The sequence below is a fragment of the Erithacus rubecula genome (assembly GCF_903797595.1).
Source record: "Erithacus rubecula genome assembly, chromosome: 9".
Classification (NCBI taxonomy): domain Eukaryota; kingdom Metazoa; phylum Chordata; class Aves; order Passeriformes; family Muscicapidae; genus Erithacus; species Erithacus rubecula.
Window position 1 is genome coordinate 21,482,162 of NC_136660.1, and position 24,397 is coordinate 21,506,558.

The following is a 24,397-nucleotide window of genomic DNA, read 5'->3' on the forward strand; positions in this document are numbered from 1 at the left end:
GGGCTGAGGGGGCGCATGCAGGGGGGCTCCCTGGGAAGGCGAGGGGCACGGAGCACCATGCGCCGGGCAGGAAGGGAGGGAGGGAGGTGGCAGCGGTGCGGGCAGACTAGGGGGAGCCGGGGGCCAGCCCCGGGGGGCCCGGCAGGCAGAGCAGATTGGCTGCCGGCGAGGTCTCCAACCTCCTTAGAAAGGGCAGCGAGCGTGGGAGGCGCTAGGGGAGCCGGCAGGGTGCCGAGCCGCGCTCCGTCCCGCTCGGCAGCCAGGCGGGCAGCGGCGATGCCGCGGGCGGGCGGCCCCCCGGGCTCCCGGAGCTCCGCGCTGCTGACCCTATGGCTGGCGCTGGCAGCGCCCCTGGGCGGCGGGCAGCACTACGATTACTACGGGTGGCAGCCCGAGAGCCTGCCCCACGGGCGGTTCTACGGGCGGGAGCCGCAGTGCCTCGACATCCCGCCCGACATGCAGCTCTGCCGCGACGTGGGCTACAAGCGCATGCGGCTGCCCAACCTGCTGGAGCACGAGACCATGGCCGAAGCCAAGCAGCAGGCTGGCAGCTGGGTGCCCCTGCTCGCCAAGCAGTGCCACACCGACACCCAGCTCTTCCTCTGCTCCCTCTTCGCCCCCGTCTGCCTCGACCGGCCCGTCTACCCGTGCCGCTCCCTCTGTGAGGTGGTACGGGACTCCTGCGCCCCTGTCATGGAGTCCTACGGCTTCCCCTGGCCTGAGATGCTACACTGTGGCAAGTTCCCCTCTGACCACGAGCTCTGCATCGCCGTCCAGTTTGGGAACAGCAAAGCCACGCCGCCACCAGGTAAGTGGGAAGGGTACTCTGATGGGATGGGAACGCATGTGGAGCCCCTGAACAGCCACCCGTTCACCTCTCAAAGCACAGCCCAGCACACTGGTGTTGGCCAGGGACTCTCTGCAGCAGAGTAGGAGTGGGCACTGTATCAGCTTTGTCTGATTGCCTAGGAGCACTGGGCTCCCAGCTGGCTGCACAGAACTGTTGTGGGATAAGGAAGAACATGGAATGAGGTGGGAAGAACTGGTGGATCCAGCACAGTGCTATGTCCTTCTCTTCCCACTGGGTCCCAAGTCAGCAGGAAGAGAGCCTGCTGCACCTGCAGCTGTCAGCCCCATGCTGCTGCTGCAGGGTGGCTGTCACCTCAGGCAGGAGAGGGGACATTACCCAAAGGCAGCCTAGGGTCAGGATCAGGGATGTGACAGCCTTTAGGCTGGGGCCACCCTTACTCATCCTGTGCTTCAAAGTTCCACCATCTGATGGGAGGATGTCCCCATATCTCTTCCCCTCCTGGGGGATGAACCTGGCCAGCAAGATGCTCTGTGCCTCCCCACATCACCCTAGCACAGCTACCTAGGGAGCAGAGGAGCTGCTGGGGCTCTCCCAAGCGACAAGTACTAGCATCAGGAAGCTGTGATAGTAACTGGTCTCTCACCACAGTGTCCAAGATCTGCACCCAGTGTGAGATGGAGCACAAGGCAGATGGCATGATGGAGCAGATGTGCTCCAGTGACTTTGGTGAGTGCTGGGGTCTTTTTTCCAGCCCCCCTGGACAAGGGTCTGCCTCCCCTAGGTCTGACAGCTGGGGTGGAGTTGGCCAGAGGGTGGGGTTGTATGGGGACTGCCCCATGGGAGACCCCTGAGATCCCTTGGACCCTTCATGCATGGGATGGGTGCACCACAGAAGGCAGCATTGGTGGGGGTTTGGGAGGGTCACTGGGGGGCTCTGCTGGACCTCTCCCCCACACAGCAACTTCCCCAGAGACCCAACCCAGGGATGGGCTGCACCCTGCCCTGCACAGGTGCCTGGCCTAGACCCTCCCCTCCCCAGCACCCCAGCCATGCTCCCTTGCCCCAATGTGCTGCCCACACAGTGGTGAAGATGCGCATCAAGGAGATGACGGAGGAGAACGGGGAGCGGAGGCTGGTGGCTGCCCAGAAGAAGAAGGTGCTGAAACTGGGCCCGCTGAAACGCAAGGACACCAAGAAGATGGTGCTGCACATGAGGAATGCAGGTGCCTGCCCCTGCCCCCAGCTCGACAGCCTCAGTGGCAGCTTCCTGGTCATGGGCCGCAAGGTGGGCGGCCGCCTGCTCCTCCTGGCCATCTACCCCTGGCAGAAGCACAACAAGGAAATGAAGTTTGCAGTCAAGTTCATGTTCTCCTACCCTTGCCCGCTCTACCACCCCCTGCTCTATGGGGCTGGGCAGCACTAGGGCTTTGCCCACCCTGCCCTTTCCCAGAACTCCTGCACTGGCCCAACATTCCACCCTCAGCCTCCCTGGCTGCACCCCAGCACCTCAGCCCCTAGGTTGTGCCCTGCACCTGTAGGACTCCCTGCTGTGTTTGTGGGAGCCCTGATCCACAGTCAGGACCCCTGCATCCTCCTGAGAGCCCTGCTCTGCACCCCTGGGACCCCTGTTCTGTTCCAAGGACCCCCACCCCTGCCCAAGAGCTTAGTCTGGACACAGGACCCTTGTTCTGCATGTTTGCAGAGACCCTTGGCTACTCCCAGGTTCCACACCCAGAAGCCCAGAGACCCTTCCTTTCATTTAGGATCCCTGCTTGGCCCTCTTAGCTATGCTGGGACCCCTACCCTGCACCCATGCCCTTTGTCCAGCACCCTCATGATATGCCGCAGACCCTCAGCCCCTCCAACCCCTATTCCAGCTCACCAAAACATCCCATGCCCTCACCTGGAGCTCACATCCAGCCCTGGATTATCTCACACTCACAGAGACACAGCCCAGGCAGGTCCTTCTTGCCCCTCTGTTCTCACAGACTGTCCCTCAAGAGCAAGTGCCCAGAGCAGCAAAAACCCTTCCCGGGTTCCCCCACTCCCCAAACCAGGCTCAGTGTGTGAGTGGGGTCCACCTCCAAGCACCACAGACCAGCCCTGCTGCATCCCTCACACACACCCCTGCTGTGACCCAGCCCATGCACCCCTTGCCCATCAACACCACAGTAAATTATTCCACCTCAGAGACGTCTGTGTGCGACTCACTGCAGTTCATGGGTAGGAGCCCCTTGGGGCTCCCTCAGGGACCCCAGAAGAATGGGAGGGGGGTCCAGTCCTGCCCACTGAGTGAGGCAGCCTGAGGGAAAGAGTTCACCTCAGGATCTGGCTCTAGCCCCACTCCAGGTGCCATGCCCAGAGCCTGAACCTGGGCAGTCCAGCCAAGCCAAGGGATGCAGTTCCTAGTGGTCACAGGCATCACTGGAGACTCAGGCACCCCTGCCACTCCAGGGAGCCTGGTGGGGCATTGAGATGAGTAGGATGGGGAGACAGGGCTGTCACTGCTGCTGGAACCCCCCAGCTGGGTTTGGCAGTGGTTTGCCAGGGAAGTTTGTTCCTTCATCACCCCAGGGCATAAATCCATGGTCTGGGAACTCACAGCACTTTTGAGAAGCCTGGCACTGAGCATCATAGATACTGGACAAGGCAGCCTCCAATCCTGTCCTCCCCACAACATATAATCTAAAAGTTGTCTCTGCATCTCCCTGCCAGCCCTGCTCGGCTGCCAGAGCTCCCATGCCACAACCTCCAGCCTTCTCTAAAAAGATTCCTAGGGCCACCCACCTGCACTGGCCAGGACCTTCCCAAAAGCCCAAGGACCAGGGCAGCCCTCAGCCCAGCCCCTCTAATGGCAGCAGGGGCTGTCCCTTAGCTCAGCTCAGCTTGACTCCCCCAGCTGCCCCCAGTCCCAGCTGGCAAGGGGCAGCCTGAAGGATCCAGTCCTGTTTACCCGGTGCCTGCTTGTATCCACCCATCCCAAAGGATGAGGGGGGCCCAAAGGTGGCTGCCAGGATATTTACCCAGTGCCTGGCTGCCTGACAGTGTGTCTTCAGAGCTGGCCTGGCCTCAGGGAGCCTCCTGGGACAAGAAGGAAAGTGAGGCTGCAGCATGTCTGCACCCACCCTCTTCTGGCTGACAGGAGCACCATGCACCTGCTCTGCTCTGGGGTGACCTCTTCTCCCTCTGCCCTCCTTGGGCATGGCCTTGGCCCCACTGGTCACCCTCCAGAGTCCCAAACCTCCCTCTGGTCAGGGAGAGATGCCTGTGCCCCTGCCCCACAGCCAGCTAGGAACATGGAGCAGTTAGCCCCTGCCCCAGACTCACACCAGGAGCAGGCACTCCTCCCTGGCCACTGAGGAAAAAAAAGAAGGAAAACGTTCAAACATTATTAGAAGGTATGTTCAGAGCTTGACTGCTGAGCACTCTTTCATAGGAATAAACACTGTCAATTACATTTTATTGCAAAACTTAAAAAGCATAAATAAAACCCCAACTCCCACAGCCTAAGTTTATCTGTAGCCCTCTGTATTGTGTGTCATTAGCATCTTCCCAGAGAGTGTTCAGACATACATGGCCATAGTGCTCATTGCTCCAAGTGTTTTCTCTAGAAATACAAGCAGCTCCTCTGCCTCCCACTGTCAGCTGTCTGAGCAAGCTGACCCCTCCCAGGCCAATAATAATCCCATTGCAGGCACTCTCATAAACACACCCACAGCACTTGGGGTGATACACAGCCCCCCCCCCCGCCGTTATTACGGCCCCCACTAACTGCTCACCAGTCCCCTGCACACCCAGCACAAGCCAGACACCCTCATCATCAAGAGCCAAGTCCAGCTTTTCTCCAAGTTTCCATGTGAAGAAGAAGTGTTTAGGCTGCCCGCCCCACAGGAGCTCCCAGACTGGTGGGAGCCTGCAGCAAGGTCTGGGCTCCAGCAACTCTCAGACTGGTGGGTGTCACAGCCTGCTGGGCACTGGCCCCCCAGATTCCCTGGCTTGGGGGAAGCTGCAGCTGGCTGGCAGGGACCCAGGCCACGGCTGTTCCCAGCTGTACAGCAGCCAGGGTCACATTCCTGGGATAGCTGGGAGCTTTGCTGTTCACACAAGGAAAGGTCATCCTTGTGCACACAGGCAGCTGGTGGGACCACCACCCGGGAGGGCAGGGGAAGGAGCAGCCTGGGGAGGCAGAGGAAGCTCAGTAGCTCCTGTCAGAGCTGAGATGCCCCCTGGCTCCAGCCCAGCAGAATCCAGCCCTGGCACAGCTGACAGGCAGCTGCACACAGCTCTGAGCAGGGGGCAAACAAGGCTACAGCAGGTCAGAAGATGGGAATTCCAGTAAAGCATGGAGAGCTGGTGGCACAGGAACACTCTTTCTCCAGGAGAACCTGCAGGACAGCCAAGGCCACAGAGGTGCCAAAGTGATCTGGGACTGGGACAGCTTTCACTGGGATGAAACAAGAGCCAGCTGAGGACAAGAGATTTATTGGTCATTCTCTATATGTAATTATATATTAATCTGTAGTAGAAAGCAGCAGTCACTAAGTGCACAGAGCAGCACCAACTCCTGCCTTTTCTCATACTGACAACCACACAGCCCAACCAAAATTCATTCTCTTTTCTCTTCTGGGCTACAGCCAAATCCAGGGGTAAAAGACTAAACCTGCAGGCAGTGAGGCTGAGGAGCACAGGAGTGACTAGCAGAGTCTCAGCTGAGCTAGGATGAAAAACCTAGCTAGTCTAGACCCCAAGGAGGAGCTCTGACTTGATCCCAAAAATACAGTCACTTATAGCACAGTGCTGGGAAAGGTAGGGACAGAGCCCTGAGGTTGTTCTGCCCCATCCAGGAGGTGAAGGCTGGACCACGAGTAGGAAGGATGGCTCTTCCATCGCTAAGCCAGGCCAAAGGGCCTGAACAAGCATGTGGCAGGGCACAGCAAGTGCCAGAGAGCACCCAGAGCTTGGAGCAGCTGCAGGGCTGTGCTCCACCACTGGGACCCAGCTGGTGCATGGCAAGGAGGGCTGGTCCATCCAGCCTGGCGCTGGCAGGAGGAGCACAAGTGCAAGCATCCTCTGGCAGGGGAATGCCATGCTGGGATCCAAACAGTCCAGGCTCCCAGTGGCAGGGGTGCCTGCCTGCTGTCCCAGGTCTCAGTCAGTGCAGGACACAGGAGCTGGCTGGGCCTGTTTCATCACTTGATGAGCACCTGGTTGCAGAGCGCGCACACAAACACCGTCTCCTTCTGAGCCTCCGGGGCTGGAAAGGAAAGCAAATGTTAGGGATGATCTCCCTCTCCTACCATGGGCTAGGGACCCCAGACACAAAGCTGCTTCGAGAGCTGCAAATTCATCACTGCTCTGTCCTGAGCCAGCCTGTGCTGGGTATGTCCTGTCTTACCCTCCCCTCCCAGGGCTGGGGCAAATGCCTGGGCAGACAAAACAGGTGGAAGCAGAAGCTCTTCCCTCCACCTTTCAACTCACCTGTGGCTCCCATCACAGCCTTGGGGACTTTGAAGGAACAACACCTGGAGCAGAAGCTGTTCCCACAGTTACTGCAGCTCCGCTGTGGAGAAAGATGGAGGTGAGCCCCAGATGTATGTGTGCCCCAGGAGTAAGTGAAGGGGGCCAAAAGTCTGTAGCTCCTTATGAGAATTGCCCACAGACTGTGTGCCAGGCATCACACACAGGGCTCAGATAAGGCAACAGGTCATTCCTACTAGCAGAGCCATGCTAGACTCTGCTTCACCAGAAAGGCTGCACAAAATTGACTAAACCAGGGCACAGAGCAGGTACCTTCCACAATAACACATGGGTTTGGCCTGAGGCAGCTTCCAAAGGAGTAAATGGACAAATGCTCCACAACACAAGGGTTCCCTGGTGCCATTAGGCTTGTGACAACACCCAGTATTTAGCTGAGGTCATTTGGGCTGTGACCGAGGCCAGACATCTGAGCTGCCTGAGAAAGCTGAGGCAAGCCAGACACGAGCAACACCTCTGCCCTAGGTGCAGAAGGGCTGTGGCAGAAGCCAAAGACTCACCCTCTTCTTGAGCACAGAGAAGGTGGCAGCACAGCCCGTGCAGTTCCCTGGAAAAAAGAGAGCAGAGGTCAGGCAGGGCTCTGCTGCCTGAGGCTGCAAGTGGCACAAGAACAGCCATAGCTGCTGTAAAGGCTCAGCTCAGAGATGACCTTGCTGCATCTTCCCATCCTGGCCCTTCCTAGGAGTTCTGGGACCATTCTCCCATGGAGTGGAAAAGGTCTTTGGAGATGTCAGCACAGCCTAGCAGGCACCACACCACTCTCTCCAGTCCCAGTCCAATGGTCACCACTGGAGGCAGCACAGACCCCACAATCTGAGCTCCCCAAGAAGCACCTGCTCCCAAACTCACCAAAGTTGTTGCTGGGGTAGCGCTTGCGCAGGCGCTCGGTCAGCCGTGACACCTTGCTGCGGATCACCTCATTTTTGCTCATAAAACCATTGTCTGGGAGGCTGAGGTCAAAATCTGCTGAGCACTGAGAGCTCTCATCATCCTCCTGCAGAGAGCAGATCCAGCTGAGCACAGCAGGGTGGCTGGGGGAACACTGAGGGCTGCAGGGCAGCCCATGCCACAGCAGAAACCCAACAACCAGGGTGCTCCACCTGGCACTTATTTCTACAAGCCACCAGCAAACCAGGCAAAGCTCTAGCTGGGAGCAGATACCACACCCTGGCATGGCAGTACTCACCATGACCAGCAGCTGGTTCTCCTTCTCCCGCAGCATGGGACAGAGAGGAGAGTGAGTACACACAGACCCAAAGACACCCAGCCCCACATCACTCTCCCAGAGCACCCAGTTTGCCCAACAAGGTCTTTGTCCCTTTCCCACCTCAGCTGCCCTGCAGGTACAGCCCACCCCAACCAGCCTCAAACCTCAATAGCATCTTTGAACTCTTCATCAGGTTCTGCTTCCTCTGCTTCTTCCACACTGCCAGGGGTAAGGTCCTACAAGAGATTCACAAATCTAGTCCTGCTGTTCCCCTGCCTCTGTTCAAATGTGCCCCCACATTTCTGAGCAGGTTCCAGGACAATGGATCTGACTCCAGGGAAGCCTCACAGATGACACAAGTGTCAGAAGGTGAGGTGAGCCCCTGCCTCCTCAGACCACAACCACAATGTGGCAAAAGGACTGAGCCAAGCTCTCAGGGCAGAGAGCAGTAACTCAGGAATGGCTCACAGGCTGCCAGCAAAGCAGCTGGAAGAAGTCTGTGTGTAGAGGGACACAAGCATAGCCAGCCCCAAAGGCTGACTCTGCAGCTCCCACCCCACAACTGCCAGCCCTGCCTGTCTCACCTCTGCACTGGTGGGGGTGGGGGTCCGATCTGGGGCAGCAGCTGGTGGCAGGGGTTCAACAGGTTCTGGAGTCTTCTCGAGGGGTTTGGAGCCCACACACTGCTCAATGGAGGCCTTGAGCTCCATTATCACTGGTTAAGAGGGGAATGCAGCTGGAGTAGAGTGGCATTTCCCTACTCCCAGCCACATCACACAAAAGCTAGTTACACGACCTGATCTCTAGGGCTCAGGGGCGAGGGGCATGCATTGACAGATATCATTCACTCATCAGATGTCCTGAGCTAACACAGATCACACATCAAAATTAGGGCAGAAAAGAACCTCTCCACCACCTGCCCCAGCTCAGTACAGGGAATGGAAGGGGCCTATGTCACAGCTCAGACAGATCCAACACTCCTCTGGCATGAGCCATAGGAGAGGGTTCCTCTCCCTTCCAGTGGCACGTTTTCAGGCCTGTGTCATATACTGCCACAGGCACTTGAATGTGTTTGAACTCCTGAAGAGCAGGGTCAGGGATCAAAAGGGGTGGAGAGGCTCACACACAGCCTGCATTGACAGGCCCTGGTTTGCCACACCACAGAGAAGAGAAGGAAACAGCACCTGGGCTGGGACACAAATCAGAAGAGACTCTCACTTCCAACAGCTGAGCCCCAGGACCACACCACCCACCCTGGACCACACAGCACCACCCCCAGGACATCACTGCCTTCAGGGGGGTTCAGGGTCTATGGCAGAGCATGACACAGGACAGTGGGCTCGTGTAAGGGAGAGATCCAGGGCAGGATCCCAGGCTTCAGAAGGCCTTTCCCCAACCCAACCCACATGGGGCACTTCCAGCCAGGTCTCCTACCTTGATAGAACTGGGTGTTGCCCAGAAAGAGGGTGCTGTTGAGAATGGCCAGGACCCAGCAGAGGGGCAGCAGGTAGAGGACACAGACAGTACCCAACAGCACCCCATAAAACCTGTGGAAAGCAGCAGGGCACTGTGGTCAAGTCAGAGCAACTCACAAACCTCCTTCCCTCATCTGGTGCTCCACCTGTTCTCTCCAAGTACCAAACAAATCAAACACAGCACCACAGGCCTGGCTGAGCCCCTCTCCCCACCATGCCCACCACAAGGTCCCTGACCCCATACTACTCACTGGGAAGAGACAGTGGGGTTCTCCCAGTACAGCACACGGTACACTGCCTCACAGCTGCAGCACATCCCGTTCAGAAACCCCTCCAGCTGGATCAGGCTGCAAATGAAACAGTCACAAAAAAAAAACCAAAAACCAAAAAACAAAAAAACAAAACAAAACAAAAAAAACCCACAAACACACCACATCCTTCCCCACATTCACACGGGCTACAGCAGCCAAACCGGCAGGAGCCCCCCACAGCCTCCAAGAAGCCTTTCTGGCTGCTGAGCCCCTCTGCTGGGGAGGCGCCAGGGACTCACAAGCTCTTGACCTGGGCGATGGCCTCCTGCCGCGAGAGCTGCACCTTGCGCAGATCCTCCCTGCGGACGCTGTGGAACCTCCTGCGCACCAGCTCGGGCTCCGCGGGCCGCGCCCGGCACGTCTCCTGCAGGTAACCCAGCAGCGCCGGCACCGCGACCAGCAGGGCCAGCGCCGAGAACCAGGCGGCTGCAGGAGGCGGGACAGCGTCAACCCGGAGCGCCCGGGAAGGGGACCGGGAAAGGGACCGGGAAAGGGACCGGGAAAGGGACCGGGAAGGGGACCGGGAAGGGGACCGGCCCCGAGCCCCCACACGCACCTTGGCCGAGGGTGAGCAGGAGCAAGTTGAGGCCGAGGCAGACCAGCAGGGAGCACACAGGCCGCTGCCACCTGCCAGAGGGGGGAAGGAAGGGACATGAGACGCCGGCGACGGTCTCGGTCTCGGTCGCGATCCCGGCCCAGCCCGCACCTACCGGAGGAGGGAGCGGACACCGTCGGCGGCGTCCCGCAGCGGCTCCAGGTAGAGCTCCAGCCGCCGGTAGCTCCGCACCAGCTCCAGCAGGTCGAAAGCAGCGGCGGCCTTGGGCGGCGACGGCTCCGGCGGAGCCTCACCAGCTCCCGCCGTCCCTTCGGGGCCGCCTGCCGCCCCGTCCCGCTCCACCGCCTGCATGTCGGGACCGGGAGCCGAGCGGCCCGGCCGCCCTCGGCCCGACAGCGCCGCGCGCTCCCGTGACGCGGCCGGGCGCGCCGAGAGCCCCGCGCGCGGCCAATGGGAGCGGCGGGCCGGGCGCGCCGTGAGCCCCGCCCCGCCGGAACGGGACCGGAGCTTTGCCGGGCGCGCCGTGAGCCCCGCCCCGCCGGAACGGGACCGGAGCTTTGCCGGGCGCGCCGTGAGCCCCGCCCCGCCGGAACGGGACCGGAGCTCTGCCGGGCGCGCCGTGAGCCCCGCCCCGCCGGAACGGGACCGGAGCTTTGCCGGGCGCGCCGTGAGCCCCGCCCCGCCGGAACGGGACCGGAGCTCTGCCGGGCGCGCCGTGAGCCCCGCCCCGCTGGAACGGGCCCGGAGCTCTGCCGGGCCGCCACCGGGGCCGCCCCGCCGTCACCGGGGCTCTGCCCGCCTCCGTGCTGCGCCCTGCGGGCCGCTCTGGGCGTGCGGCTCGAGGTGGAGTCTCGGTGGGCCCGGTCTAGACACGGGGGTCGGCCCTGGTCCAGGGCTGCTCAGCGTCCCGGCCCAGTCCCGACTGGGGTCTGCTCCGGTGTAGGGCTCAGTCACAGCCTGGATTCGGTCCCAGTCCAGGGCTGGGCACTGATCCCCATCTAGTCCTGGTTCAGGCTCGGTTCCAGTCTGGATCAAGACTGGCCTGCATCCAGCTGTGTTGGGCACGGTGGGTTTGTCCCATGAGATTGCTGAGCCACCTCTCCCCGAGCAGAGACCGGGGAGCAGCCTCACACCCGGAGTCCCTGGAAGGGAGCAGGGGTTTCCCACAGGCCTGTGAGCGTGGCTGGCAGCCCATTTGCTGCCCTCCATGCCCCCAAAGCAGCCCAGCCCTGCGTGCACTGGCACTGTCCTGCCCAGCAGGCTGAGCCCTGCTCACACTGCTCCAGGCACCATGGGTTGTCCTAAAAGAAGCTTGCAGTAGAGCAGGGATGCTGGGTCCCAGGGTGCTCTGGGGATCCTGGGCTTCATCTGATGCCAAAAGCTGTAACCTTGTTATAACTTTATGCTGGCTCTTGGATAATGAGGGTACAATGCTGCCAAGCTGCCTGCAGCCTCTGATCAACATGTGTCCCATGGGCAGAAGGCTGGGGACCCAGTGACACCCCAGTTGTGGGTCCAGGTCCAAGACTCTGTCCCAAGAGTGTGTCCCAGAACTGCAGCCAGTTCTGGGAGATGCTGACAGCCCTCCATTGGCCCCTGACCCACCATGGGCGAGTCAGTGTGTACATGACTGCCCAGTGGTGCCCTGGCCCTGGGACAGAGGGCCCTTTCAGCAGTGACGAGGCCCTTAGGAATGCAACTACATCCTGTCCTCAGTAACATCCCATAGCCACAGAGCCCTAGGGACTTGGCCTCCGTCTGGTCTGTCTGGAGCCCCATGTTAGCATCAGGCTATGCCCTGTCTTTGGAAAGGCAACAGGGCCAGGGATAACCCATGTCCCCAAGGGCAGAGGCTTAAGCCTCTCTGTTATGAGCAGTGGCTCATCATCAGGGAGCCTACCTGTGACCCCAGAGCGCCCCAGGACTTTGTGACCATTGCCAGAGGTTCCAAGCAGAGAGGCCCTAAGGTGCAGGGCTAGAGAGCTGAGTGTGATCTCAGCTCAGACCTCATACCCAGCATGTCCCAGCCCCAGCAGAAAGGCGCAGACACTCAGTGAGTGCCAACATTGCTTTATTTGGAAGGTGAATCCATTGGCACCTGAAAGGAGGCTGTAGGGTGATAGAGCTGGGGTGACAGACGGGGCTGCAGAAAGCCAGGGGAAGACACTTGTGGTGGCAGAAGCACCAAGGTTATTTTGGACAGCCTGGGCCAAGGGCTGCACCAGAGTAAGGCAGAGGCAGGCAGTGTCAGGGACCAGCCTTGACACAGGGCACAGACAGCACATCCTTCCCAGGGAAGGCCTGGGGCTTGGCAGGGCCCCTGAGCATGATCCACTGGGACAGTACATCACAATGGAAGTAGTGGCTCAGTACCAATCCCAGACCCCTTCAAGCCCCCAGGGGAATCATGGCTACTGCTCTTCACCTCAAAAAAAGCTCCAGGAAACCCCAGGCAACAGGCAGCTGTGGCCAGCTGCTGGGGACACCCATCTCACTGATCTGAGTCTACAGAGAGACTGGAGCAGACCCTCCCTTGCACCAGGAGCAATAGAGAGGACCTGCCTCCAGGCAGGGTGAGGAGGGCTTGTGTGGAGCCCTAGTGTGCTGCTGCTCCAAAAATTCTGTCTCTGGCTGCCCATTTCTCTAGTCAGCCCTACATGGCCTCGTCAGGGCTTGGCACCTGGTGGCTTGTGGAGGCTGATCCAGGGCTGGGCTGGCTCCAGTGCCAGTGTCCTCTTCTGTTCTCCAAGACAGGTTGTGCTCCCACAATGCCTGGCCCCAGCTCCCCCATGGCCAGAGTGCCAGCACAGCCTGGCACTGCCATGCTGCAATGCTCATCCTTCCCCTCCACCTCACCACAGTCTCCAGGCATTGCCCAGTCACAGAGAGTCCAGAGATGGAAATTTTCCAGGATGATAAACAAGTGCGGCAGAGACAGGCAGGGCTGCAGGCTGGTCTCCAGAACTATCAGCGAGGCTCTTTCTGTCCCTTTTGAAGTAGCCTGGCCCCAGGGCTGGTTCAGTGGCTCTGGGTGGCTTGGAGCCACAAACCTCTCTGCAGGGACGGCAGGAGGAGAGAACCCCATGACAGGCCCCTCAACCCCTGGGGCACCTGGCCCCATCCCAGGACTGTACAAACTCCTGGGCTGGAGGCCCAGGGTCACAGGACAGGTTACAACTCCACTTGTTCTTCCCCTCCCTCTGCAGTAATGCAGATCTTGCTGCCCTGCTCAGTCTCCAGACTGGACTGGGGTGCTAGATCTGGCTGTGCAGTACCTGGGTGTCTCTACACTCCCTGAGTGCAGGACAGTGAGGCACTGAGCCCTTTGGGGCTCCAGTAAGATGATGTTTTCAGGGCAGACAGAATGAGGGGCCCAGGCTGGGGAAGCCAAGTTCAAAGCCTCCCTCAGGGAATTGTGGAGGCGCCATGCAGCTGGAATGGCAAGACAGGACTGCCAGCAGGCCAGGGGGGTTTATGCCCATCCAACTCCACTAAGTACTGCCGCCCCCAGCTCAGCTCCCCCAGGCCAGTCCCCCTGCACCCCAGGGAAAAGTTAGCACCCACCTGAGCCTGCAGCATCTGCGAGACCAGGGGCAGCAGATTTTGGCTTGAGTCCTAGGGGGGCTCCCAAAGATTAGTATCCCTCGTAGGGGCTCTCCATTTGGGTCCTTCCACTTGCAGGAGCCTACATGTGTCCAGGGGTGGGAGAGGGCTGTTCAGTGGCTGGGTGTCCATGTCGGTGCGCTGCAGGGGAAGCCGTGCTCAGCGAAGGCCTCTGTCTGTCCATCCGTCTGTGCAGGAGTCTCTGGAGGAATTGCAGTGCAGTCAGCCAGGAGAGGATGGGGTGGAAGGGTCATTTCATCCCAAAGGCAGGTTTTCTGTCTGCTGCTGAGCAGGGGAGCCAAGTGGCGTGGGGTGTCAGATGATGTCTCGCTGGTCCTGGCAACGCCGTGACAGGCAATAGAGGCCGGAGAAGAGGTACAGGCAGGCAGTGATGCCCCCGCAGATGGAGGCGCTCAGGTAGGCGCTGTACAGGCAGTGCTGGCTGTAGCCTGGCAGGTTGCAAAAGCTCCTCTGCTTGGCCTTATGACCCATGATGCCAGTGGCAGCTGCGTAGAGCCCCACACCCAGTGCCAGGTCGTGCACCAGGTTGGTGAGGAGCCAGCGGGAGCCCAACCAGGGCACCAGCTCCCAGCGCCCCAGCAGGCTCAGCCCGAAAAGGGCCAGGGTGAGGAGCCAGACCAGGACGGCGGCAAACAGAGCGAAGTGGGCCGCCCCCTCGTACTTATGAGCTGCTACCGTCACCCAGAAGGCAGCGCCCAGAGCCAGCTGCCCCAGGCGTAGCAGGCCCAGTGGGCTCCGCAGGTAGGCGCGATGGAGGCTGAGGGAGCCGCGGGCCGGCGGCCCCGGGGGCGGCGGCACTGTCGGGGGAGCCGTGCGGGCCATGGCGCGGCCCTGCCTGCTCCGGCGCGGCTCGGGCGGGACTCAGGGCCCCGGCAGCGACTTCCTCCCTGCCCGTTGCCAAACATCTGGCACTTAGCGGTCCTCCCCTCGCGGGGCCTCTCTCTTCTCCTCCCAGCCCCGCCTCCGCGCCCCGCCGCACCTCCCGCCAGCCCATCGGACATCCGAGGATGCGGCGGATGCGCCGTCGGGCGGGGGTCGCCGCGCCCCTCCCGTCCGGCTGCCGCCGGTGGCGGCTACAACGAGGGGCGCGCGGGGCGGCGAGAGGACGTGTGAGACGGCGGCCGATGCTGACGGCGGGGTCCAGCGACAGCGCACCGGGACCCCGTGCGGCGGCCGGCGGGGGGCGCGCGCCGGGGTTCCCCTTACGTCACTCGGGATTCCCCTCGGAGTGGGGCGCGGCGTGGCCCCGCCCGGGGGCGAGGCTTCGCGCCCCGCCCGTGACGTCATCTGCGCCACGTGGCCTCCTCGGGGGAGCGGGGCAGCCGCGCCCCTCGGCATCGATTGGTCCTGGCAGCGGGAGGCGGGCGGGGATTGGCCAGGGGGCGGGGCGGCACTCGGGGTGTGAATGAATGGGGCGCACAGCTGCGGCGGGACCACGGCGCGGTGGCGCGAAGCGGGTCCGGCAACGCAGCGGGCACCAGGCGGAGCCTCCACCGCCAGGTCTGTCCGAGGGGCCCGTGGGCGTGCGGCGGCGTCGGAGCGAAATTAGATCACGGCGGGGCCCAGCGCCCCGGGCAGGGCGGGACCGGACTTGCGTGCCCCGGCCCGAGCCGGGGCGTCTCCCGCGTTCCCGGGCGGCCCCGCCTGCGCGGCTGGCCCCCTGCCCGGCGTCCCGGACCGCCCTTCCCCCGACGCCCCCCCTTCGTCATTGGGCATCCGCGCCGGATCGGGCGGCGAGATCGGATCCCGAGGCGGACTGTTCGGTGCCCGCAGCGGCCAAGACCATGGGCACTCCGGCCTCGGTGGTGAGCGACTCTCCGGGACTGGCGGCGCACCCAGCCCGCGCCCGTAAGCGGGCCTCGGCCAACATCTTCCAGGGCGTGGGGCTACGAGAGCTGCGGAGCCTGTTCCGGAGCGGCGGGGCCGAGCGGCCCGAGGAGCGCGCCCACCTCGTCTGGCGGTACGCGGGCCAGCGGCGCATGGCACGGGCGCTGCGGCGGCTTCGGCGACGGCGACCGGCCCAGCCCGGCGGTGGGATGGCAGCGCTACGGCGCTTCGAACACCTTCGGTAGGTGCGGCCCGCGGCGGCGGGGCAACCGGGGGGAGCGCGGCCTGGCCCCATTGCTCACACACACCTCTTGCCCGTAGGATCGCGGAGAAGAAGCTGGAGCATAACTGCGGGGGCGAGACGGGCTCGGGATCCATGTAGCATCACCTACCGTGTAGTGCAGCTCTCCAAGGACACTAAGTGTACTGGGCAGGGTGCAATGAATGGTTAATAAAGGGTGGACAGCAGTGGCTGGGTGAGGCTCTGGTTGTGTGTCCTGCCCATCCCTGAGTGGCAGAACCGTGATCCAGGCTGTTGCACCTAGTGCAAGGACAACAGCCCCACACCACGGCTCAGGTTGGAACAGATGAGCCACAGGTCTGTTCCAACCTCCCTGCTTATGCAGGATTGCATCCAGATGGTTCTTGAATATCTCTTATGAGGGAGACTCCACAGCCTCTCTGGGCAATCTGTTCCAGTGCATAGTCACACAGTGTCCTGGCACAGTCACAGGGGCAACTGAAGAACAAGCTAAATGCTACCCTTCATGAGAAGGAATGTTTGGAAGAGATAATAGACATTCTCCAGGGAAAAAATTCTCTGCTGGAAGACCAGCTAGCCAATCTGGAAGAGGATAGCACCCAGAAGAACAGAGAAGTCATGGGGGACATTCTGAATCTGAAGGAGCTGAAGCAGGGGGTATCCAGTCTCGCTGCCAAAAAAGCAAAGCTCCAGGCCCAGTTCCTGTAGCTGAAGGAGGAGAAGGCAGCTGCAGAAAGCAGCCTTTCAGTGTAAATGTGGCCACTTCAAGGAGAAGTGGCAGCTGGGCAGCCTCATCTCCAGCTTCCAGAGCTCCTTTCTCCAAGAGCCACTGGGCCCAGAAGAGACTGAAGCAGGACCTGCAGACACAGGATGCCAAGGGCCAGCCTGGGCAGCTAGTTGCCCTCAATGGCCACATGAGCAGACAGGAAAGGGACTCTGTCCTGCAGCAGCTCCAGCAGTTGCACGAGGCCAGTGAATCCCTGTGCAGGTACATATGGATACCAGCCATAGGCTGAGGAGCCCTGACCTGCTCTAGGGTGCTGCAGAGACGCAGATGTAGCCAGCTGAATGGCAGCTCTGTTATTCATGGTTTAAATACATTACATACATTTCTACAGTGCATTAGAACAATACATTTTGGGTCAGTCAAATGCAGCTGGGCCTGGCTGGGGAATTGGGATCTCCACTGCTGTCCCCTCTGTGCTTACACAGGCAGTGCTGAGCCCCCTTCCCATTGCAAGAGACAAAGCAGCTGCTCTGCCTTCCCAGGTTCACCTGCCTTCATCCCTCTCACTCCCCAAAAATGGGCTAACAGGACGACAAGACCCAACACTGACTTTTCCCCAGCAGCCTGAGAAGTTCAGAGCTCAAGGCAAGCAGGTGCAGGCAGCAGCCCTGGTGCTGTTTTATACAACTCAGCAGCTACTGGTGAGAGAGGGGCTCCCCGCCTCCCCCACACAGAGCAGACCTGCGAGATTGTCAGCTCCAGGGCAGCCAGGCTTCCATGCTGGTCCCCCAGTGCTCCCACCCACGTGGTGGAAGAGCCCTCTGGCCCTTCCCTGGCAGCCCCTGCCCCTCAGAGGGTCCCTAGGCACAGACAAGGCTGGCACCATGCTGGCTGCACAGCAGCCAGGAAGCTTGCTGGGAGAGGGGAAAAAGTCAAGCAAGAGCAGCCATGGAGACCAGGCAGGAGAAATGGACTGGGGCAGAAGGGGAGAGCTCCCATGGGAGAGCTCTGCAAAGCCACCTGCTCTTCACAGGGACAAGCCAGCACCTTTCTCCCCTTACTGTCTAACAGCACCCAAGCCAATACCATGTGTTGTCCCTCTTATGTCCCCTCCTCGAGCCTCTAGCCAGAGAACAACCGTTCATTGCGGTCCCCGCTACGCCAGTGGGCGGCAGGAACTCCCCCTGAGGAAAGCAGGTGCACGGGGTTGGGGCACCGGAGGGACACTGGAGGAGTACAGCACACCCTCAGGCAAACAGAGGGGATATCACCTTATAAAGGCCTTCCCAGCCTGGCAGTCGGCATGGTGGAAAAAAAAAAAGGGCCAGTGGCTGGTGTAAAGGGCTGGACGGACCCTGGCTCAGGTAGCCTGTTCATCCCAGCCCCAAGCAGGGGTGCTCAGAACTGCATGCAGGCCAAGGAACAGAGGCAAGAGCAGGGTCCCAGCCATGCCACAGTTCCTGGCAGATTCCCACACCTCCCCCTGGCCTCTGCAGGGCACCAAGCTCCAATGGAGCTAGGGAGGCACCATGCTCAATCTGCCTGGCTCCTCCAGTTCAGCTGCAGGTTCTTCCAGCCACATCTGCTCGCTCTACGCTGAAGGTCGAGTCCCAGCAGTGGCCCAGATCCTCTCGCAGTGCTAGTCCGAGGTGGCCAAGCCCTGCCCGTGGCTCCCACAGCTACCACCATGAGAAGAAAGGCTTCCGGCTCTGGAAGCTCTGCGTGTAGGACTCACTGGTGGAGCGCTGGTGGGAACGCGCTGTTTCCACAATCACAGGTGGCATCTGAACCAGGTGCAGTGGACTCTTCCCATCTTTCAACGCCTGAGTCAGGTTCAGGATCTGTATGGCACAACAGAGCAATGCCTGATATGCCCTGCCAGAGCAACAGAGAGCATCCACTCCAGCACCCTTCCTGATACGAAGGCAGGACAAGTATTCCTACCTCATCCATCTGTTTCCCCCATGCACAGCTTACCTGGCCTCTCATGACAGCAATCTGCTTGTGAAACTGTCCCCTGTCAAAGCCAGGGTCTTTCTGCAAGAGAGAGAGCAAAGAATACAACGAGATCCACCCACTGCTTCATGCCATGAACAAGATGCTTATTCCCCTGTCCTGTCCCACGGGTTCCCTGCTTCTCCCACATTGAATCTTCAGCTCCTGGAAAAAGGATAACCCTGCTGTGCCTCAGCCCAGAAACAGTCAGGAGCTTGACCACCTTTCTGTCCCTGCAACCTTGACAGGGAGCTCCCCAACACCACTCCCATTTTCCTCCTCCCACATAATCTTCACCCACTCCTCCAGCTCACCTTGAAGAGCTCATACAAATCTTCCTCCAAGTCCTTGACAAAGTTGGGGTCTGAGATCTTGGGAAGAATCAGGTCCTTGATCTCTTGTGAAAAGGGGATTTTTGCCTGGGGCAGCCATGCCCAGTAGAACGGATCTATGGAAGGAAGCAGGAGACATTAGAATTGGGGAAAGCAATGCATGGTGCCACAAGCCCCTGGCTGCTAGATTCCCTGCATCTGGGACACAGGGTCCATCATCTGCTTTCTACAGTCTCTGCTGAGGAGCTGCCCATGAAGCCAGAAGTTTCAGAGGCACAGCCTTAGCCCTCTCCTCCACAGCCCTTGAGGAAGATGCCCAAGCATGAAGTTGTAGGGCTCGCCATGGAGCCTTGGCTTAGCCTGAGGGACTCACATGCTCTCCAGGAGTCTGGGTGTTTCAAGGGAAAGGCCAAACCATTGTCTATAGCAGCCAGCTTGATGATGGGCTCCTTCACCACCACCCAGTCGCTGTCCTGGAAGGAAGTGAAGCATGTCACAAGGAGGTCCTCCCAGCAGGAACAGCTCTTCTACTACTCCCCACAGCCCCACTGGCTATCACAGAGACACAGAAGCCTCTTGCCTATAGCTTAGCCCTTAACCACAGGGAAACATAGTCTGCTTTGGGTGGGAAGGGGGACAAAGCTGTTTCCCTCTCAGGCCTCACTCCAAGGTCCAGCAACACCAGTTTCCCCCACAGAGTTCAGCTGTATCCTCATGAAGTCCCACTAGGCACAAACCACAAACACAAACAGTAACAAAAGGCCCAGGAGACAAGATCAGGCCTCAACACACTTGGAAATCCAAGCCAGATGGGAAATTCCTGTCCTGCCTGCCAAGCAGGCAGCTTTCAGGAGCAGAGTCCCTGTGTTTCCCCTGAGCAGAAGTCACTCACCCGCACACCCGCGCTGTCCAGGGGACAGTCATACTTGATGAGCCAGTTATCATTGCCCCGATCTGCAAGGAGATAAAACCAGCTGTGTTAGCATCAGGGCCTCCCTGCACCATGCTGGGCAGAAGGCTATTCCTCCTCTGACCCAGAAATGAGACAGATACATTTTAGGCACAAACTCCCAGAGCCCTTAAACTTGCTGCTTGGGAAGCCACATCAAGCCCCTTACAAACAGTCCTAGAGGTCCACATATTGCCAGCACCCAAAAGAAAGGTCAGCCTGCAAGCCCCAGCGTGCAACCTCAATTCCTTCCAGCTTGGCAGAAACTCAGGAACACAGGGTGTAAAATGGGATGCAGGGGTACAGTTAGGTGCTGGATTTCTGCATGTCCCTGGATCCTCACAGCTGGAAAATTTTCACCTGAGTACTGTGGTAGATCCAGACCTGCAGTAAATTGGCCAGCAGCCAGAGCCTCAGGTGGTGAGCAGCCCAGCAGCTGCACTCTACTGAGAGGCAGATGTCACCTGGCAGCAACTAAGGGAAGAGGAGTTTCGAGTGAAGGGAAAAGCCACCAGACCCTATCTCCCTCCCCTTTCTCCAGCATGGTAGGACATGAAGGAGCAAGCAGCATCCAGTGCCAGGCAGCTGGCCCTACCTGTGTTCCTGATGATGTAATCCAGCACCACCAGCCGCTCGAACTGCAGCAGCAGCTGCCGATTGGTGTTCTCTGGGAGCGGCTCAGCTTCAAACCGCCGCAGCCAATAGTCTGCATCCTTGTAGCCTTCCACAAAGAGCTGGAAGGAGCCCACCTGAAGCAAGGATTACAGGCTGCATTACAGAAGGCCACAGAGACCAGGGAGGTGCCAACAGGCAGGCATGGAGGCTGGCAGCCCTACCTTGGGTGGTAGACCAATGCGGTTGAAGCGCTGGCCAACTTTCGGCACCTTCTCCAGGGCCAGCCTCTTTCCTCGGGACTTCACCCTGTCTATGGCACTGTAGTTAAAGGTCTCACTGGCCAGATATACCACCTGCAGGGACATGAGCACAGTCAGCAGGGACCTCTGACAAGTCACAGGACTGCCTGATAAAATCAAGACACAGCATTTCCCACAGCTCTGCCGAGCACAAGGATGCCCATGGTTTGAGCAGGAACAGTCACAGTCTACAGCACTCGATCTCCTAGGTCAGCAGTGCCACAAGATAAGGTGCAAGCAGAGCTGTGTGGAAGCACACAAAAGCCTCCCCAGAACAAGACCCCAGCAGCTGTCCCCTCACCTTTGTGCGGGGAACAATGTTGAGTTCCAGTTTCTGGTCTACCAGGCTGGCACCCGCTTCTGACAGGTAGCCCTGGTTCAGGACAAGGCAGTCTCTCCCAAAGCAGCATGGGCAGCACAACTTCTGCAGCCACTTGGTCCACTTGGGGTTCAGCTGCCCGTATGGCTCCTCATTCTTGGGCTTGAAGACGCCAATGATTTTCTGTGAGTGGGAGAGAAGAGGGCTGAGTCCAGGAAGTTGGCAGAGATGGGACACCTTCCCAGCCCATAGCAGGGACACTACGAAACAGGCCCAGAACTGCCCCTCATCAGAATAATAACCAGCCTCCTAGGACCAGGTAAAACCCCACAGCTACTGGAAGGGAGGTAGGCAGAGCTGGGAAGAACCCCCCTCCATTCTACAAGAGCATGGTGCTGCCCAGAGAGAGATCTTTATATCCAACATGTATCCCAAAAAACACCAGTGATGATGCAGTCTCCTGGCAAACACATTGGTCTCATTTCTGTGACCTTTGGATGGCTCGGGAGAGCTACTGCTCGTCATTATGTCCACACAGGAAAGGGACAGGGATAGCAATTCCTGCCCTGGCTCAAAAAATCCATTGAACAGAACTGATCCCAAACTGACCAGAGCTGAGCACCTGCAGGACCCCTGAGGAGCCAAGGGCTCAGTGCTGGAGGGTCCAGCAGAAGGGCTGGCTCTCTGGATACACTGTGGATGAGAGAGCACAGGCAGCTCAAAACTGGGCACCAGCTGGTACCAGCAGCACTCCCAGCCCTTCAGTCCTGCCTTGCATCCACCAACCCAATAGGACAACAGCATGGGTACCCCACTGCCACAGAAGCCTTGCGTGGGGCAACTGCACCATCATTGAGCCAGCGCTGCCATGGCACACAGATGAGAGAAGGGCTGGGACAGGAGCAAGGCCCCACAAATCAGGCATCCCTGGGGGGCTAGAAGTCCCTGCTCTGGGGTGACTCAGCAGCACATGCAACCAGGCCATCACCCCAAAGCTACAGCTATCCCAGGCCTGAGTGGGCATCACTTCCCCAAGCTGAGCTCCTGCCAGAATGTGGAAGTAGATGAGTCCCAGTGCCTCAGCAGGGAGCCTCAATGCAATCTCAGTCTGTCAGGGGCCAAAAGCCAGGCCAGAGCAAGCAGAACCAAGGTTCTGTCTAGCAGGAAGACAGAAAGGAAGGGTTGGAGGAAAGAGGATCACTTGAGCCATGTCCACATGACATGGTGGAGCCACTTTCCCAAGGCAGGCAGGAATGCAATCCACCATACCAGCCCCACAGGGCTGTCACATGACTGTCAACCCATCCTTGGATATAAGCCCACAAAAAGCCCTGGCAGGAGCTCTGGCAGGATCAAGCCCTGTGCTCCATGGAACCACTCCAACAGCGCAAGGCCCAGCCAGTCAGGGACAGCATGGAAGTGGAAACCAGAGGCCTGGCAGCACAGCATCCCCTTCCAGACAGATCCGTGCTGAGAGCAGCACTGACAGGGCAAACAGGTCTGCCTGGTGCCAGCAGCAAGGCACAGGGAGCCCGGCCAGCACAGAGGAGCTGCTAGCAGTGGGGTGATCATAATACCAGGGCTGGGCAGCACAGCCCAACTGGAACAGCTCAGGCCTTAGTAGCCTCAAGGGAAATAATCAAAGAGGAAAGTTCTTCCCCTCAATGTCTTCCCCCTGCTGCCCACAATATCTACGTGCCACACTCTCTCCCATGCCAACAGTGGGATGTTTTTGGTAACCCTGGGCAGCAATTACAGCAACCAGTCACGTCCCACATTTGCCGACAGCAGGATAATCTGGGGGGCCTGCCAGCTGACAACACCAGCAGTACACAGACTTTGGCTCTTCACACTCATGTTCCAGTAGCTGTCCTTGAGCTTGGTTCTCCTACACCCAGGCAGCCTGCAAGCTGCAATCCCCAGGCAGCTCATCTGGCTGCCCACTCCAAGTCTCATATTGGGCAAGAGGAGGGAGCTATGCGGTGGCACAAGTGTGTATTTCCCCACATGCCATCAGCTGAGCTGGGAACTGCCTGCCACAGCTTCCAGGCACCAGCTTTCACCCAGAGAGGCAAAACTAGGACACATCCGAGACCACAGAGCTCACTCCTGCTTCCCTGGAAGCAACCCAGCACACACGTGGCAAGGGAGTCACAGAAAACAGCACCAGCTCAAATAATTGGGCAGGGAGTAGCAGGTCACAAGACAGGCCAGCCTGTGCTGCACACTCATCCCATCAGTGGCACAAAGACGGCTGCCACACAGCTGACCAGGTCCATAGGGGACCAGCTACACGCCAAAGACTTTGTCTCCACTATACCAACCACACAGCCACAAACAAAACATCTCAGTCAGTTCAAAAAAACAGGCCAAAACCAGTTCAGCACACAGAGTCACAGCCCTGAGACTGGACACACTGTGTTCAGATGCTGATGCACGGGCCTGCGGGAGGGGATGACCTTCATCTTTGGGCATAAAGCCGCATAAGAGGTTGAATCAGCACTTGGACACTGCTCCCCCGCATTCTCGCTGCTGGTCCCAGTGTACTTCTCCCTGGGGAGGCTCAGAGCTCCTCCGGCCGCTCCCACCAGCCCTCCGCAGGCCTCCGGAGGGACGGGGGCAGCACCACCCCCGGGTCGGCCACAGGGGCTAAGCCCAGCTCACCCCCTGCGGGTCCTTCACGAAGTAGCTGCCGCTGGAGCCCTGCGAGATGCGCTCGGGGAAGATGCCGCGCTCGCTGGCCAGCTCAGCCCGCCGCACCACATCGGCGAACTCGGGATCCTCGGGAAAGTCATTGCGCTCCCGCTGCGCGGCCGCCGCCGCCGCTGCCGCCGCCGCCGCCGCCTGGGCCTGCGCCTGGGCCTGCGCCGCCGCCGGGCCCCGCGCCCCGCGCTCCAGCAGCGGCTGCCGCTCGCGGTCGCGGCCACCAGGGGAGCCGGGAGGGGAGGGCGGCGGGGGCGCGGCGGGCGGCAGGGCGCGCACGGCGCCCCCCGGCAGCCCGTAGTCGGGGCCCTGCGCCCTCTCCGGCGACACCAGCGGGCTCGTCTCGTCCATCGCGCCGCCCGCCGGGCTCCGCCGTGCCGCTGCTGCCGCCGCCGCTTCCGCTTCCGCCCGCGTCACGGCACCGCCAGGGCCGCTCCGCCCCCCGCCACACCCCGCCGGCCGCTCCGCCGCCCGTCTCGCCACGCCCCGCTCGGCCGGAACCGCGGGGGCGGTTGCGGCCATGCTGCCGCTGGGGGGAGCTCGGCAGCTCTCGCGCCTCGCACCGTTCTTTCGGGGAAGGCAGGGTGTGTTCGCCCCCCGTACGCCGCCACGGCGGCTGGCGCCAGTGCCCTACATAAAGATGGACGCTCTGGAGTGGCCATGCCCATTGCTGCCCTTCAAAAGATGGCGGCAGGACGAGGGCGCTGCCCCTCTGCAGCCACGCCCGCGGTGGAGAGCTCCTTGCCCCACACAAAAATGGCAGCCGGTGAGGGCGTGCTGCGCAACTGACCAATGAACAGTCGCGTTGCTAGCGGTTGCCGTGGAAACAGCCAACGGCGAGTGGGGATGG

The 24,397-nt window shown here is 60.2% G+C and overlaps 5 protein-coding genes across 10 annotated transcripts; 2 read left to right on the forward strand and 3 right to left on the reverse strand.

Moving 5' to 3' along the window:
• The first annotated feature begins 4 nt into the window (after nt 1-4).
• On the forward strand, nt 5-4,121 carry SFRP5 (secreted frizzled related protein 5). The gene is made up of 3 exons (XM_079312212.1): nt 5-808; nt 1,460-1,537; nt 1,894-4,121. The coding sequence occupies exons 1-3, from the start codon at nt 16-18 to the stop codon at nt 2,232-2,234; spliced, it is 1,212 nt and encodes a 403-aa protein (XP_079168338.1). The 5' UTR covers nt 5-15; the 3' UTR covers nt 2,235-4,121.
• A 1,156-nt stretch (nt 4,122-5,277) lies between these two features.
• Nucleotides 5,278-24,037, reverse strand: ZFYVE27 (zinc finger FYVE-type containing 27). 5 transcript variants are annotated; one of them, XM_079312661.1, is made up of 13 exons: nt 24,031-24,037; nt 10,050-10,278; nt 9,896-9,966; nt 9,579-9,765; nt 9,280-9,375; nt 8,988-9,100; nt 8,138-8,268; nt 7,718-7,789; nt 7,533-7,553; nt 7,196-7,340; nt 6,847-6,893; nt 6,290-6,371; nt 5,278-6,065 (listed from the first exon to the last, which is right to left on the reverse strand). In XM_079312661.1, exons 2-13 carry the CDS (start codon nt 10,244-10,246, stop codon nt 6,001-6,003), a joined length of 1,227 nt encoding a protein of 408 aa, XP_079168787.1. In that variant the 5' UTR covers nt 10,247-10,278; nt 24,031-24,037; the 3' UTR covers nt 5,278-6,000. The 5 variants fall into 5 exon arrangements, with proteins under 5 accessions (XP_079168787.1, XP_079168786.1, XP_079168789.1 ...); XM_079312660.1 differs by lacking the exon at nt 24,031-24,037 and having other exon boundaries at nt 10,050-10,331; XM_079312663.1 differs by lacking the exons at nt 9,280-9,375; nt 24,031-24,037 and having other exon boundaries at nt 10,050-10,332.
• Nucleotides 11,950-14,922, reverse strand: MARVELD1 (MARVEL domain containing 1). The gene is made up of 2 exons (XM_079312676.1): nt 13,460-14,922; nt 11,950-13,170 (listed from the first exon to the last, which is right to left on the reverse strand). Exon 1 carries the CDS (start codon nt 14,339-14,341, stop codon nt 13,814-13,816), a length of 528 nt encoding a protein of 175 aa, XP_079168802.1. The 5' UTR covers nt 14,342-14,922; the 3' UTR covers nt 11,950-13,170; nt 13,460-13,813.
• On the forward strand, nt 14,927-15,811 carry AVPI1 (arginine vasopressin induced 1). 2 transcript variants are annotated; one of them, XM_079312672.1, is made up of 2 exons: nt 14,927-15,591; nt 15,668-15,811. In XM_079312672.1, the coding sequence occupies exon 1, from the start codon at nt 14,929-14,931 to the stop codon at nt 15,589-15,591; it is 663 nt and encodes a 220-aa protein (XP_079168798.1). In that variant the 5' UTR covers nt 14,927-14,928; the 3' UTR covers nt 15,668-15,811. The 2 variants fall into 2 exon arrangements, with proteins under 2 accessions (XP_079168798.1, XP_079168797.1); XM_079312671.1 differs by having other exon boundaries at nt 14,927-15,587.
• PI4K2A (phosphatidylinositol 4-kinase type 2 alpha) lies at nt 16,674-24,226 on the reverse strand. The gene is made up of 9 exons (XM_079312657.1): nt 23,509-24,226; nt 20,827-21,027; nt 20,448-20,579; nt 20,207-20,360; nt 19,555-19,616; nt 19,036-19,135; nt 18,645-18,778; nt 18,313-18,372; nt 16,674-18,176 (listed from the first exon to the last, which is right to left on the reverse strand). The coding sequence occupies exons 1-9, from the start codon at nt 24,067-24,069 to the stop codon at nt 18,015-18,017; spliced, it is 1,566 nt and encodes a 521-aa protein (XP_079168783.1). The 5' UTR covers nt 24,070-24,226; the 3' UTR covers nt 16,674-18,014.
• Between the last annotated feature and the right edge of the window lie 171 nt (nt 24,227-24,397).

Coding starts and splice junctions, on each gene's coding strand:
- SFRP5 (XM_079312212.1), top strand. CDS start 16: ATGCAGGGGGGCTCCCTGGGAAGGCGAGGGGCACGGAGCACCATGCGC. Junction 809..1,459: donor CAAAGCCACGCCGCCACCAG/GTAAGTGGGAAG, acceptor CTCTCACCACAG/TGTCCAAGATCTGCACCCAG. Junction 1,538..1,893: donor GATGTGCTCCAGTGACTTTG/GTGAGTGCTGGG, acceptor CTGCCCACACAG/TGGTGAAGATGCGCATCAAG.
- ZFYVE27 (XM_079312661.1), bottom strand. CDS start 10,246: ATGCAGGCGGTGGAGCGGGACGGGGCGGCAGGCGGCCCCGAAGGGACG. Junction 9,376..9,578: donor ATCGCCCAGGTCAAGAGCTT/GTGAGTCCCTGG, acceptor TTTCATTTGCAG/CCTGATCCAGCTGGAGGGGT. Junction 6,372..6,846: donor TCTCTGTGCTCAAGAAGAGG/GTGAGTCTTTGG, acceptor CTTTCTCCACAG/CGGAGCTGCAGTAACTGTGG.
- MARVELD1 (XM_079312676.1), bottom strand. CDS start 14,341: ATGGCCCGCACGGCTCCCCCGACAGTGCCGCCGCCCCCGGGGCCGCCG.
- AVPI1 (XM_079312671.1), top strand. CDS start 14,929: ATGGGGCGCACAGCTGCGGCGGGACCACGGCGCGGTGGCGCGAAGCGG. Junction 15,588..15,667: donor CGGCGCTTCGAACACCTTCG/GTAGGTGCGGCC, acceptor TCTTGCCCGTAG/GATCGCGGAGAAGAAGCTGG.
- PI4K2A (XM_079312657.1), bottom strand. CDS start 24,069: ATGGCCGCAACCGCCCCCGCGGTTCCGGCCGAGCGGGGCGTGGCGAGA. Junction 19,136..19,554: donor TGGACAGCGCGGGTGTGCGG/GTGAGTGACTTC, acceptor ACTTCCTTCCAG/GACAGCGACTGGGTGGTGGT. Junction 18,177..18,312: donor TTGCTGTCATGAGAGGCCAG/GTAAGCTGTGCA, acceptor TGTGCCATACAG/ATCCTGAACCTGACTCAGGC.